Source organism: Triturus cristatus, chromosome 7, assembly GCF_964204655.1.
Source record: "Triturus cristatus chromosome 7, aTriCri1.1, whole genome shotgun sequence".
NCBI lineage: Eukaryota > Metazoa > Chordata > Amphibia > Caudata > Salamandridae > Triturus > Triturus cristatus.
Window position 1 is genome coordinate 1,742,938,471 of NC_140590.1, and position 16,099 is coordinate 1,742,954,569.

The 16,099-nt window shown below is 45.5% G+C and overlaps 1 protein-coding gene across 1 annotated transcript in view; it reads right to left on the reverse strand.

The window, feature by feature from the left end:
- LOC146812974 (C-type lectin domain family 2 member D11-like) overlaps positions 1 to 11,984 on the reverse strand; it is an 81,679-nt gene extending 69,695 nt beyond the window's left edge. The window contains exon 1 of the mRNA XM_085614657.1: positions 11,683 to 11,984. Within this exon, the coding sequence (XP_085470783.1) occupies positions 11,683 to 11,860 (178 nt within the window). The 5' untranslated portion in view covers positions 11,861 to 11,984. The remainder of the gene's footprint in view (positions 1 to 11,682) is intronic.
- Between the last annotated feature and the right edge of the window lie 4,115 nt (positions 11,985 to 16,099).

Here is a 16,099-nt window from a genome sequence, read left to right on the forward strand (position 1 = left end):
CATTTGTAACGTTTGGTATAAATTGTCGGACTGAATAGCGTGTTCTATACACGATTACCATGCGAATGTGTATGAGGTAACGCCATTGTTGCAGTAAGACTGGCTACTTAGAGGAAGTGTACTCAACTTAATAGACCAAGACCTTTCGATAAGTAACATCTGCTTTCCATATGATCTAAATATTGTTATGGTAACTAGGAACCTTGTGGCAGTGTTCTGTATTGATACGACCCGTTTCCTACAGCTAGACTTATGTTTGTTTTATAGTAGAAGACGTTGCGGAGACAGAAGGGACGAGAAGTAAAACGTCCTTTGATTTCTACAAATACATTAAGGTAATTGAGAATTAGCGCCCCCATTTTTGGCGAAATACGAGTAAGGTTGTGAGTTTGTAAAATAGCTGACACAATTATGTACCTTTACAGGCACCGAGATGGAATATCTAACTTAGAGCTGCCCCTGCAGAGGGACTCGCTCGCATTATTTACAGGTACAGAGTAGGAGGCACACATTAAGTGTGGTGACTTGGTTTGGGTGTATTTTCATTCTAATCATTAGCAGGCACTGACATTTGCATGAAAAATTGAATAGGGCTATCTTCACTTTGGAGAATTTCATACTCATGGCGTTTCACTGGTGTGAGTTGTTCAGTCCTTATGCATTGTCTAAGGGTGTCATATGCTTTCGTTTGCTCACTATCTGACTTTTGGATTCCTTCCAAGCACTGCATGGGCAAATAAGAGATAGAAAAATCAGAATAGTTCTTTACGTTTGATGTTTATTATTTTGTAGATAGTCTGTAATCCCCGTCCTGAGGAAGCCAAATAATTGGAGGCTGAAACGCGAACGCATCGACACACTGATTCTTGAGGAGTCCACAGATTGGGTTGACTAAGAAATTAGTTTTGTGGCGCTTATCAAAAAATCAGGAGAGGAGTAACACCTCTGACGCCAAGAGGATTACCTCTAAAATGTACCACTGTGAATAAGAAGTGTACATAGGTGTAACAATAGTTAGGGGAACTTTTTGTATATATGATACATTGTGGTGTATATAAGATGTATATATGTTGTATGAAGTTGTAAATAGAGATTGTTGTATTTCGTTGTGTTTGTATATGGATATATTATGTGTTAAGTACGCTGATGTTTACGAAGAGTGATCCGCTTCTGAAAATTAATTTTTGAAAGTTCTGACAAAAAGAAAAAATACATTGCCAAGAAAATTTACTGTTTCTTGTGTATAAATAAACTAGAGATTTATCCCTCCACGCCGTTTTTCTTATATATACTTGATGTGTCTATACCCAGGCTTGGGAGGGTCATTTGGGTATGCCCCATAGTGCTTTGTTGTCAAGTCGTAGTAAACATGGCTCAAGCACAGGATTACGCACACTTTCATGAAACAACTTATATTTTAAATTCAGTACAAATGAAAAGTGGCTCTTGTGCGCTTTTCAACTTTTCCCCAGACCCCTGTGACCCTTCACCTCCTGTTACCAATGCACCAAAAGCATAGACATTAAGCTATACTCCGGAAACACAGATTGTCTACATCTTCAGATGACCAGAATTTCGGTCTATGAGGATAATCAAGTCAATTTGATTTACATAGTTTTTGTTCTCTTTAACATTCACAGTTTGAAGATTTAGGTACAGTAGCAGCAAGCACTGATTTAAAGAGGACAGCATATTACACATCTCACCAGTATTGTTAATGATCCCTTCCATTTCTTGAAGTTTTACTTATAATTGTTTTAACCTTTTTCTGTTTGTTAGTCATTGGGTCTCTAGTTGGCAGAGGTATGGTCCCTGTTCAAGAAGGGACCACAATCCTAGTCAGGGTAAGTCTGCACACCCTAAATTAACCTATGCTCGCCCTCTGGTAGCTTGGCACAGAGCAGGCAGGCTTACCTTAAGAGACACTATGTAAAGTATTTGTGCAACACTTCGTACAGTAAAACTGTGAAAACACCATACAACTATCATAGGGAAGTGCATTAGGTTTCACCTATGTGATAAATAAGAAGGTGTTTTTTGTTGTAAGTTGTCTTGATCACACTCATAGGTCAGTGTATGTGTCACTCTCCCAAGCAAGCAGCAGACAAGTTCCCTTCCCCTGCCTCACCCCGCCCCCCCCGTAAACATCATCAATGACGTCATTGGAGGTTCCTCTTTGTTCTTCCGACGCGTCGGAGAAGAAACAGGTACGTTTTGGGCCTGGGGAGGGGGGATTTAAATGAAAGAGGCATCGGGGGAAAGGAAAGGGTTTTGCCCTGGGGGCAGATTTTTATTGTGCGTGTTTTCTTTGGGTGTTTGGGGGAGCGGCCCCTTAGACAAGGTCACTCCCCTTATGGCCACAATATTTTTGGATGTCTGGGGGTGCGGCCCCTTAGGCAAGGGCCGCTCCCTTTATGGCCCCAAAACTTTAGGTAGTGCCTGCCCCCCTAGGGGGGGGGCAGATTATTAATGTGAGGTTTTTTTTTTGTTTGGGGGAGCGGCCCCTTAGGCAAGGGTCGCTTCCCTTATGGCCACAATATTTCTGTTAGTGTCTGCCCCCTAGGGTGGGGCAGAATTTTAATGTGAGTGTTGTTTTTTGCTTGGGGGAGTGGCCCCTTAGGCAAGGGTCGCTCCCCTTATGGCCACAATATTTTTGGTAGTGTCTGCACCCTAGGGTGGGACAGATTTTTTATGTGAGTGTTGTTTTTTGTTTGGGGGAGCAGCCCCTTAGGCAAGGGTCGCTCCCCTTATGGCCACAATATTTTTGCTGGTGTCTGCCCCCCTTGGGGCGGCAGATTTTTTATGTGTGTTGTTTTTGGTGTTTGGGGGAGCGGCCCCTTAGGCAAGGGTCGCTCCCCTTATGGCCACAATATTTTTGGTAGTGTCTGCCCCCTAGGGGGGGGCAGATTTTTAATGTGAGTGTTGTTTTTTGTTTGGGGGAGCGGCCCCTTAGGCAAGGGTCGCTCCCCTTATGGCCACAATATTTTTGGTAGTGTCTGCCCCCCTTGGGGGGCAGATTTTTAATCTAAGAGTGTTTTTGTTGTTTTGGGGAGCGGCCCCCTAGGGAAGGGTCGCTCCCCTTATGGGCATAATAATTTTGGATGGGTCTGCCCCCCTGGGGGGGCAGATTTTTAGAGTTAGAGTGTTTTTGTTGTTTGGGGGAGATTTCGCTATTTTTTAATTTAGGGCCCACTAGGCCACCAGGGAGTTATTTGTGGAGAGTGACCCCTTGGGCAAGGGTCGCTCTCCTTTGGAGTCAATATTTGTGGCTGTCTCTGGCCCCCAGGGGGCTAGATCGCCATGTTTTTTTTTAATTAGGCCCACTAGACCACCAGGGATTTGTTTGTGGGGAGTGGCCCCTTGGGCAAGGGTTGCTCCCCTTTAAGGGCGGATGATTGTGGCCATTTCTGCCCTCTTTGGGTGGCAGAATAGCCGTATGTTTTTAGGCCCATCTGCCCCCAAGGGGGGCAGAAGCCACTAGACACCAGGGTTTTTAAAATGTTTGTGTTGGGGAGAGGCCGCAAGGGTTTCTCCCCTTTTACGGGGGTGAATGTTTAATTTATACTCTTAGATCCACCTACCCCTTATCTGGGCTGGTGGATTGTGTGTGGACTGGTGCATTATTTGCATATGTGATTGTAATGTTTTTTTCTCCTTTTTATTCTAGTGTAAAGTTTTGGATTCCTGTTTGCGGTTTCGACAGTGGTTGTTCTCCAGTTTTGCGTAGTTGCATTTTTTTGGTAAGAAAAACATTTTTGTTGTATTTATTCCAAATGAGTAATATTGTAATGTATGAATGAATTTTTTTGTAAGTGGTGTCATAATGGCAGCATATTAAGTTAGTGTTTTGAGCATGAAATTCTTTGCGATGTGTTTTGCATGGTCTTGTGTGTAATTTATTTTCTCTTTCTTTTTTAGTGGGATATTGTTGAGCCATACTGTGTCTGTGCAGAGTAGGTGGTGGTGAGTTTAGCTGCCTCTGGCAAGTGAGTGGTATCGTTTTGGAGTATATATGTGTTTTTGATATAGGTGCTTTTTGTTTATTTCTTATTTTACAAAGTGTTTGTTGTTGTTGACTTGTTTGACAAGTTACCTTTATTAGTAAGCATTATGTCTAGCCGTAGAATGACTGCTAAACAGGTGGTTGGTATGCTTCTTGAATCTTCCTCTGAGCAGGATTATGAGACTGACAGTGCGTTTGAGGGAGAGGAGGGAGGGGAAGATTCTGGCAGTGAGTTTTCTCTCCAAATGGAATCATCGGATGATGAAGGTTCTCTCAGTGCAGAAGAAGGTACTCTTGGTGTGGATGAAGCAACTCTCAGTGCGGATGAAGTGCCTGATTTTGAGGAGGATACTGCTGTGCCGATGGTGCAAGAGGCATCTGGATTGCAGCCTGAGGCTGCTAGGCTTACTACTGGAAGTGCTGGACTCTGGGTTGATCCAAACATGGTGCAGCCGGTGTTGCCTGCCTTTAGCGGTGATGCAGGGTGTAAGTGGATTGTGAAAGTTTTTTGCCTATACAGTTTTTTCAGTTGTTTATGGATGATGTATTTTTGGGTGAGATTGTTGAGCAGACTAATTTGTATGCTGAACAGTTTTTGAGGGACCACAGTGACAAACTGGGCCTCCCAGACAAGTGAGGCACCGTTTTTACCGGGAGACCTGGGGAAACGCTGGGTGGTGGGAAATTTGTCTGAGCCCGGTGATGCCACAACTTTCCCACACAAAAATGTGTGAAAAAAGTTATTTTTTCAGCTAAAATTGAGGTTTGCAGGGGATTCTGGGTAAGGAAACGTTGGGGGATCCAAACAAGCCATACCTCCCTGGAAGCCCCCAGGGTGTCTAGTTTTCAGAAATGTGTGGGTTTGGTAGGTTTCCCTAGATGGCCGCCGAGCACGGGGCGAAAAACCCAGGTGACCCCCCTTGCAAAACCAGGTGGTTTTGAGATAGGCAAATTTGATGTCGCCTCACTACGTTTTTGGCCATTGTCTGTCGCGGGTACTTGGATTTCCCACACAAGTGAGGCACCATTTTTACCGGGAGACCTGGGGGAATGCTGGGTGGTGGGAAATTTTAGTGAGCCTGGTGATGCCACAACTTTCCCACACAAAAATGTGTGAAAAAAGTGATTTTTTCAGCTAAAATTGAGGTTTGCAGGGGATTCTGGGTAAGGAAACTTTGGGGGATCCATGCAAGCCATACCTCCCTGGAAGCCCCCGGGTGTCTAGTTTTCAGAAATGTGTGAGTTTGGTAGGTTTCCCTAGGTGCCGGCAGAGCTAGGGTTCACAAACTAAAGCTAGGCACTTTGCCAAAAAAGGGTCATTTTTCACTGGGAAATTGAGGTGAGACCACGTTGTGTTTTGCGCCGTTTCCTGTCACGGGCACTAGGCCAACCCACACAAGTGAGGTACCATTTTTCTCGTAAGACTTTGGGGAGCGTGGGGTGGGTAGAAATTTGTGGATCCACGCAGATTCCGGAATTTTCCACCACAGAAATGTGGGAAAAATGCGATTTTTTAGACAGTTTTTTAGGTTTGCAAGGGATTCTGGGTAACAGACCCTGGTGGGACGCAGTCAAGTCACCCATCCTGGATTCCCCTGGGTGTCTATTGTACGAAAATGTATAGGTTTGCTAGATTTGCCTAGGTGCCGGCAGACCTATGGTTCAAAAACTGCAGCTAGCTCACTTTGCCAAAAAAGGGTCATTTTTCACTGCGAAATTGAGGTATGACCACGTTGCGTTTTGCGCAGTTTCCTGTCACGGGCACTAGGCCGACCCGCACAAGTGAGGTATCATTTTTCTTGTAAGACTTTGGGGAACGCAGGGTGGGTGGAAATTCGTGGATCCACGCAGATTCCTGAACTTTCCACCACATAAATGTGGGGGAAATGTGTTTTTTTTGACAATTTTTTAGGTTTGCAAGGGATTCCGGGTAACAGACCCTGGTGGAACCCAGTCAAGTCACCCCTTCCTGGATTCCCCTGGGTGTCTAGTTTTCAAAAATGTATAGGTTTTCTAGGTTTGCCTAGGTGCCGGCAGACCTATGGTTCAAAAACTACAGCTAGGCACTTTGCCAAAAAAGGGTCATTTTTCACTGCGAAATTGAGGTGTGACCATGTTGAATTTTGCGCTGTTTCCTGTCGCGGGCACTTGGCCGACCCGCACAAGTGAGGTACCATTTTTTTCGTAAGACTTTGGGGAACGCGGGGTGCGTGGAAAATTGTGGATCCACGCAGATTCCAGAACTTTCCACTACAGAAATGTGGGGAAAATGTGTTTTTTTGGACTTTTTTTAGGTTTGCAATGGATTCTGGGTAACAGAATCTGGTGGGAGGCAGCTAAGTCACCCCATCCTGGATTCCCCTGGTTGTCTAGTTTTCAAAAATGTATAGGTTTGCTAGGTTTCCCAAGGTTCCCGCAGAGCTAGGGTTCAAAAACTACAGCTAGGCACTTTGCCAAAAAAGGGCCATTTTTCACTCCAAAATTGAGGTGTGACCACGTTGCGTTTTGCGACGTTTCCTGTCGCGGGAACTAGGCCGACCCGCACAAGTGAGGTACCATTTTTCTCGTAAGACGTTGGGGAACGCGGGGTAAGTGGAAATTTGTGGATCCACGCAGATTCCAGAACTTTCCACCACAGAAATGTGGGGAAAATTTGTTTTTTTTGACAATTTTTTAGGTTGGAAACGGATTCTGGGTTACAGAACCTGGTGGGAGGCAGCTAAGTCACCCCATCCTGAATTCCCTTGGGTGTCTAGTTTTCAAAAATGTATAGGTTTGCTTGGTTTCCCTAGGTCCCGGCAGACTTATGGTTCAAAAACGACAGCTAGGCACTTTGCCAAAAAAGGGTAATTTTTCACTGCGAATTTGAGGTGTGACCACGTTGCGTTTTGCGCTGTTTCCTGTCGCGGGCACTAGGCCGACCCGCACAAGTGAGGTATAATTTTTCTTGTAAGACTTTGGGGAACGCGGGGTGGGTGGAAAATTGTGGATCCACGCAGATTCCAGAATTTTCCACCACAGCAATGTGGGGAAAATTTGTTTTTTTGGACAATTTTTTAGGTGTACAAGGGATTCTGGGTAACAAAACCTGGTGGGAGGCAGCTAAGTCACCCCATCCTGGATTCCCCTGGGTGTCTAGCTTTCAAAAATGTATAGGTTTGCTAGGTTTCCCTAGGTCCCGGCAGACCTATGGTTCAAAAAGGACAGCTAGGCACTTTGCCAAAAAAGGGTCATTTTTCTCTGCGAAATTGAGGTGTGTCCATGTTGCGTTTTGCACCGTTTCCTGTCGCGGGCACTAGGCCGACCCACACAAGTGAGGTACCATTTTTCTCGGGAGTCTTAGGGTAATTCAGATTTGTAAAGCAACTGTTATTACCTATTGATTTTTGATGCATTTCTGCCTTCCAAATGAAAGACGTTGTGTAAAAAAGAAGTCATTTTGAAAAATGATCTATAATTCTCATGCTAGTATGAGTATTCCCAAATTCGAAAATGTTCAAATATGTACTTTTTCTAAACTGTATAATTAGTTCTCATTTCAGAAATACATAGGTTTCTTTCATACCGATTTTCCATGTATACATTTTCCCACAATAATTGCTATATACCCGGAACAGAATAAAAAACCATTGCAAATTGCTGCTCAGTTTTTGACTCTGGGTTCGTCGGGTTCTTGGTGAACCTACAAGTCCTATATATCCCCACAACCATGAAGGTCCAGCGGATGTAACGGTATATTGCTTTCAAAGAGCTGTCATAATTAGAAGAAGTTACAGGTAAAAACGTTGACACAAAAGGCTGTTTTTTTCAACTAATTTTCAATTTTTCCTATATTTAACTGTTAGTTTATATGAAGAAACCTTGATGGATCTACAAAAATGACCCCTTGCTGAATTCCGAATTATATCTACTTTTCTAAAAATGTATAGCTTTCCAGGATCCATTATTGCTTTCACACCCATTTCTACCATTAATTGGAAGGAGGTTGAAAGCACAAAAAATAGCAAAAATAGGCTATGTCCCAGAAAATGCCAAAACTGTTTACAAAATGTTGGTTTTCTGACAAAAGTCTATCATTCCCTAAAAGCTGGGAAAACTGTGATTTCAGCCCCACAAACCCTTTTTTGATACCATTTGCAGAGAAAAACCCAGACGCTTTCATTTGCAGCCCATTTTTCCCCCAAAAAACAAAAATTACTGTATTTTGGCTAATTTCTGGGACCCCTCCAGGGGAATCCACAAACCCTGGGTACCTTTAGAATCCCCATAATGTTCGAAGAAAAGGACGCAAATTTGGCGTTGATACCTTATGTGGTCAAAATGTTACAGGGGCCTAAGCGCGTACTACCCCATATAGCCCAAAAAAGGCTTAGCACAGGGGGGGAAAGGCCAAGCAGCGAAGGGGTTAAAGAATAGACACTGAAGACTCAGTCTCAACCAACAAATCAGCTTTTATTTGCAGTTTAACAGAAGGATTATTAACAACCATCCTTAAAATGTTATAGCTTTGACGTATAACCAATGCAAGCAATAGCAGACCATGAAAAACACATTTTGATAGTCAATATCTGAAGACGGATGACATTAAGTCCACTTTATCTTTCTGACGCATACATGCCAACAGACCCGATTTAGGGCCCGATTCTGATGTGGTTAGGAAATCTTCCCGATCAAATCGGTTTGGAAATGGTTTCCGACCGACTTGGGTCTGGAGAGTCCGACCAACTGAGTATGATGCATCTGGATGCTTCCAGATACAATTTGGTTGGACTCCTATTGACTTCTATGAGAACCTATGTTCCTAACCGCATCGTAATCTGGCCCTCGGTCGGGAAGACACGTTCCTGATCCAATTGGGAAGGAGCAAATGCTGTTAGGAGGCCTTCCTAACCGCATTGTAATCGGGCCCTAGGTGGGAATGCTTTCCTAACCGCATCGGAATTGTGCCCTTAGACGGGAGACTAACGGTTTTGAAAGTCAAAAATGCCTTTCTTCACCAACAACATACCTGGCCTGGGGGGGCATGAGGAGCAGTGAAGTGTTGGAACCCCCTAACCGTTTGTGACTCCAACTGGTGAAGCGCCAAGCGACCAGCACAGAGGGGAGGCTTGTATAACATAAGGGGTCCCCGAGAGTGCCGCGAGATATCTTCGGTAACCGACTGTGGCCCCGACACGGGCAGCACGCAAAAGAGAACTGGTGCTCACTGGGAGGCCGGGCGCACTGCTTGCAGGGGGTGAAAAGGACGCAAAACCCGCAGTGCATTTCTGAGAGCCGTACCTGTGGCAAGGCTTAGAAGCAACAGGCAGAGAGCAGGAGACTGGCCTGTAGATCCATAGAACAATCAATCAATCAGGCATTTGTAAAGCGCACTACTTACCCGTGAGGGTCTCAAGGCGCTATGGGGTGGGGGAATGCTGCTACTGTTCGAAGAGCCAGGTTTTGAGTAGTCTTCTGAAGGTCAGTAGGTCTTGTATCTGCCGTAGGCGGGAGAATGATCTGCCGCCACCGGTCACTCTTCGGATGTGGGGGACAGTGGCGAGGGCGTGGTCGGTGGAGCGACACCAATTGTGGGATTGTAATAAAAAAGTGCCCGTGCCTGGAAGGGATAGACCGCCCACATGAAGTCGAAGGGCCAGGTGGCGACGCAGGCCAATAAAATGGACAATTATGCCATGCCGCTTGCGGTGGCCACATCTCAAACTGATACACCTGAAATACAAAACGAACACTCACTGAGTGCTATTATGGCAGCCATAGTGGATCTTAAAGGGACACTCAACCCCAAAATTGACGCTATGATACTTGACGTTAATTTATTGCGCGCCAACTTGCAGAAAATGTCAGACAAAATGGCGGCCACAGAAACACTAGTTACACAACTTGAAACCAACACCAAGAGCCTGGAGGAGAGGGTTCAGGCCCTCACAAAGCAACAAGAGACCATGGCGGCCAAGCTGGAAGATCATGAGGGACGGGTGAGGCGGAACAACATTTGCATGGTGGGTGTGCCGGAAGGAATGGAGGGGCCGAGTGTGGATTTATTTCTTGAGGACTTGATCTTGAACCACCTGAGACCTAAGCGGTTATCTGTCCATTTCACAGTGGAGCGAGCACATAGAGCGCCCATCCCTAATCCTAAACCAGGAGCTCCGTCACGCACAATCATTGCACGGATCCTAAATTATCGTGACAGAGATGCCATCTTGCAGGCGGCACGACAGTCCAGAGACTTGCTACACGAAAACACAGTGATCAGATTCTTTCCTGAGTTCACGCTTCAGGTGCAGCGCCAGAGACGTGCCTTCGACACGGTGAAAAAGGAACTAAGCGCCAAAGAGTTAAAATACTCTATGATGTATCCTGCTAAGCTACGAGTGGAGGCTGATGGGAAAGCATGGTTTTTCGGAACGCCGGAATTTGCAATGGACTGGCTGGAAGGATGGCGCACAGTGGGCTTCAACTTACGACGAGGGGGAAAGATGGGAGCAACGAAGAACAACAGGAGAAGAGTCGGATTAATGAACGCTCGGAGGGTCTGCTTACACGCAAGTAACTCTAGGTGGTACTGGGGGTCTTCACTTAGTATGCCACTGCTGATGCAAGTTTAAAGTGACTAACTGTAGGTGCTACTGCTGGAACTGGCATTTAGACTGAGACCTAGGGCGGGATACATTGGTGCTAGGCACCGACCCACCCCACTATTGATGGGTTTGTTCACGGTGACAGGCACTCAGCGAGTTGGGGAGGGAGGACTTGTTATGCTATTCAGCAGGGTAGCAGGGAGGGGAAGAGGGGCATGGGCACGGTTGTTGAAGTTAACCTGGGGTTTAAAAAAACTAAAATGCCTTTCTTTTCGCTGTCTGAGTCCTAAAATTGCCTCTGTTTTAATGTAAGTCAACAAGGAAAATAAATTACGCCTATTTTCTCACAATCTCCTTCTTTACTGTTTTGAAATGTTGCCATGTATGCTTATGGACTAACCATAACAAAATTGTGTCTTGCGGTAACACCACATGAACTGGGCTTTTGAGGGCCTGCTACCCTCTACTCTTCTTCCCCCATCTGGGGTCATCATCTGCACAGTTTTCTACCGGTCCCACTGGTATTTTAATATCCTGACCTCATACATGCCAACATTTTAGAGCATGACAGTGGGGAAGTTTAAAAAACAAATCAGGGGAATGTATTTTTCCCCATTGACTTCTATTGAAGCACAAATTCTGGAGGGAGCCTGCTAAAATAAAGCCATTTTGCACTTTAAAAAAGTGGGGGTCTATTGGCATGTATGTGGATGGTACAAAATTAAGCAAAGTCACTAAAGACAGCATTTAGCCCTTATCTGCACATACTTCAAATAGCAAATATAAACAGAAGGCACTTTTAATTGTGTTAGAACTGCGTTAAGATCCCTGACTAAAAAAACCAAAGGCAGAAAAGTGATGTTACAAATAAATACATACGATTTTGTTTGAAGACTTATCTAGTGTCAATTCTGGGCCTTAGCAGACTCTTAAAATAACAACAAATGGCCGGTATTTTTATGTCTTGGAAAGGTGGCAACCCTACCCCCATGAGGAACCCTTGAGACTGCGCGCGCCCGACACGAAGGGATCCCAACTAGATCCAAGAGTGAGGCACAGAAGAATCTCATTGAGTGGAAAGGGTCTGGTGCTCACCTCCCTGTTCAGTCTGCCGGGGCAAAAGGATTCCGCGCTCCTTGGACGCAGTCGCCTCATCTCTGTCGCCAGGCACTGATTCCCTCTCGGCTCGACAGTTCGACGTGCCCTCGTTTTCAAGGGGGTGAACTTCTGGGCATTTGACCTTCACCTCTTTCGGCTCACCCCCCTTACCCATGACCAACTCTCTCTACGCCAGACTTGAAGTCTAGCTGTGGGAGTGAAAGGGCACCCCCTTGTCAGTAAATGACTCGGAGCTCGGGCACTTCCTTGTTGATCACTACGAATCCCTGTGAAACTGAAAGCTCTGCCCTGGGCCCCGGAAGCTTCAAGCCGCTGGGAAACCAGGGGTGGGCGAGGCAACGAATTCATTGGCAGTGCCCAGCAAAGTGGTTGCTCAAGCTCTGAGCGCCTGTGCACGAGCCGTGACCTGACAATATTTACTTACGTGCCATGTCCCGATGCAGGCTGGAGTCTCCCGATTGGTGGAGGCAAATTCACCTTTATTGTAGTGGTCTCACCACTGAAATGGTCTCAACTTAAATAGAAGTTAATGAGGGTAACACATTCTCCCGATTTTAATTTTTAGTAATCTCCCACTTTCATCTTCTAAAATGTTGGCATGTATTTCGCATGTAAACATACATGGCAACATTTTAGAGCAGGCAACTGGGAGATTAAACAAAAATAGTCTGGAGAATCTATTTTCCCCATTAATTTAGACCGAAGCAAATGTACTCTGTCTGAATCGGACTTTTGCCATGTATGCTGCCGGACATCCAGCATTTCATTTTTGGCAGTTTAATAACATAGCGCAAACAAGTTCTAAATTATTTGTATCTTTTGTATGTGCTACGTAAAACTACCAATTATGTAGAGGGGTGTCACACCCTCTGATCTCCCCTTCCATGAATTGAGGGCAAAGCAAACGGTTCTGGCTCAGGGTATAGATTTCCCCGCTCAATCTTTGTAGCCTTCTTTGTAGCCGATCATGATTCTGCCATCCCATTCAGGTTTCTGCATGCAGGAATCGGAAGGTGAGAAACTAGCCTTGAAATAAGTAGTCTCTCACCTGAATCTGAGGGTTGGCATGTATGTGTAAAATCATGCAACAAACACCATGCACACATATGATAAGGGGTCTTCAAAATTCTAAAAAGTGCAAAAACATTTTTTTTACTAAAGCCTCAAAGGAGATGGTAACACATTTGAAAATGTAAAGGGGTTCACATGGGGTGCACTTCCCCTTTGTGAATGTAGACAGAAACTTTTTTTACGAGCTGGCAATGATCCATGGACTCACAGCTTACTCCTAAAAAAAGTTTGTAAAACTTTAAACATTTTTAAATGCACCCTGTTATCCTTTAAGGAAAAAAGGCTACATAAAAAAAAGATTGTTGTCTTTAAATACATTCACAGACATGGTGGCCTACTGACCCCAGCAGTCCACTATCCATGTAATAGTAGGCAAATTATTGTTGGTCACAATTTTCAACCGACCACATTAATATTCAAGTGGTAGGCAGAATAGCAACCATCCATGATTCAGTATTTTATCATATGTAGGTTCGTAAACTACCAATGTCTTCGGTAAATGTCAGTTTGCAAATTGCCAACCACTTTTACCAAAAGCATTTGTTAGCACATGACGCCTCTTGGTCACACCATTATCAAACCTAAACCGCAGAAGTGTCAGGGAGTGTTGTGGTCCATCTGCCCACCACAGGTGGCGCTATATACTGATTCAGAGCCCTGAGTGACAGCAGTGAAACATCTGCAGTTTTGCTAAGTGCCACGAGAGAGCAGATTTCCACCTCTAGTTCTGAGAGTATTTTGAAGCCAGCATTGGCACACCTGATAAATGAATGCTTTTTTAACAGGTGAAACAGCTTCATTGATAGATGAATGTGGGTGGGTGGGAGATTGCATGGATGCGCCTAGTGGGTTAATGCAAGAATGAGTTGATGGCTGAGTGAGTGGATGGATGCATGCATGACAGTGCATAGAGAGGTGAATATTTGGGTGGTTGGATGGAAGTATGCAGAATGTCTAAGGATCTTAGAGAGTACAAATCACATAAGTGATATACCACTTTCCAGCAGGTTCTTTGAGCAAAACTAAATCTAGAACCCTAAAAGCAAGTTTTTAATGAGTCCAAACCTATAACAAAGGTAACCAAGGAGTTGGTTGTTTCAGGGGGGTCAAAGGGTTGTGTGAAAGGCACAGGAAAGGCCGGCAGTGGCGTCAATGAAGGGGCCTCCCTGCAGAATGTGATGAGGAGCTCCTGAGTCCAGGCACTGTTCTTTTCACTTGCGCTTTGGTTTGGGTATTCACTGTACACTGGTGGTTGCACCCCAGGGTTTTGGGAGAGAGCGCTAACACTGAGCATGCAGCACATATGCTGAGCACTGGTGTTTGGGACAGAGCACATAGTGTATGTGTGATGGCACTTTTGCAATGAGCATGTTTGGTTAGGGCTACCACGATTGAGCCCATGAGTAGGGTCACTCAAAGCAGCATCTCATTTTTTGCTTCACTCAAGGAGTATTAGTTTATCATTTTGAGCATGCCATTTAGGATTAGCCTGTTCGTGTTATTCACATAGTTTTGAAATCTATATATGTTATTTATGAGGCTGGCTGATACGTGGGTCTCATGTGTTTGTTTTTCACAGTAGTTACCACTGAGGAAGTGTGAATCCGCCCGAAGTGCATTGAAATTACCACGTTTAAGTTTAATTACATGGATCACCACCGTTACGTTGAATTATATGGATTGTGAATCTTGTGTGTCTAGGCGCTAATCCGATATTGGCACTCGTGTAACTTTGTAAAAGACTAAATACATGAAAGTTTGGAAGAAGTTTGGTTTACTTTTGGAATTCAACAGAATGAAGCCGCATAAAATAAGAAAGCATCGTTTGACCCCGTTGGAAGGTTTGCGTTCTCTAAGCTGCGCATCCTGGACCATGGACCTGACGCGGCCCCTACTGCTTTCATGTCAGGGGCGTAACACAAGCTCCCGCAGCCCCCGCGGTGGGGGGGGGGGGGGGACGAGCTGCAAGCAGGGCCGGACTGGCCGTAGCGGGCACCGGCCAATCCCCCGGTGCGCTGCACGGGTGGGGGCCGGTTTTGGGCCCCTGGGGGCCGTTTTCGTTACAGGGTCGTTTTTGCAGCATAGCTGCAAAATCGGCCCTGTAACAAAATCGGCCGAAAACCGGCCCTGGCAAAGAGCTCTGCCGCACCCCCAACCCGGGGCTGGGGGGCCGGCCGAGCACTTTGTCAGGGCCTGTTTTGGTTCCCAGTCCGGCCCTGGCTGCAAGGGGCCCCCTCAGCACAGTACTCAGGTTTGCAGCTCCGAATTAAATACAGAGTGGGGACCCCTCTTTGTACCTTGCATGGGGGCCCCCTCAACTTTCGTTACGCCACTGTTTCATGTAACATTAAGGCGCACGGACGAAGTGCATTCCAGGGTGGCACGCTCAACATATTGCCCTGAGCATTTAAAATGTTGAAATGCACTATACATTGGAGTTGTGCATTCTACCATTTTCTTGTGATGAGCTCCATAGTCTACCATATTGCACAAATATTCTTTGGCCTTGAATTGAATGTTGGCTCCCTGAATGTTTGGTAGCCCCCCTACCCTTCACATTCGTGTGTTGCCCCGCTGCAGGCAGGGGTGTAGCCAGTGCTTAATTTGTGAAAGAAAGAATGCCGGTGCCAGAAGCTCTGCTCAGAAGTCCAATGCCTGTGCAAATAACTGTTGGTGCACCAAATAGCGAGGCTAGTAGTTTTTATTCCACTCCCGGCCACTCCGTGCCCCTTCATCTCACTCTCACAGGTTTCTGCTTTCTCTCTTTGTGACGGTTCAGAGGGCTAGCACAGTAGGCATTGGGTTTCATACAAGTGGTAAGAGGGTGGTACAGGTGAGACCAAGAGTGGGAATGGGGTGGAGTGGCTCAGTGGCAACAAGAAGCATAGAGATATCTAATTCAGCACAAGTGGGAAAGGAGTGTAGGGATGGAAAGAAGAGAGCAGTAGACCACAGAGGGTAGAAGGCCGATCATGTTCAGCTTTGAAAAATGGCACTCTTCATTTCCTTACTCTGCTATATGAGTTTTGTTGAGGCTGTGGCCTTTCTGCTTTGTGGAGTTTTTATTATGTTTGCAGTTTGTACATTGTGGCTTCCATATCGAGGCTGGACCTAAGAGCGCACATCGGTTGCTCTATGTACTGGTATATTCTTGTCCCTTGTTGCGCTGTCTGCAGGGACTTGTTCGAATGATGGACTACTGGAGATATATGGAGATGTGGGAGGTGAGACTCTCTAGAAGCCCACCAGTACAGGGATTCGCCCTTCTGCGTACTCAAGTCCTTGGACTAGCAAATAGAGATTTGCACGGAAGCTGTAATAT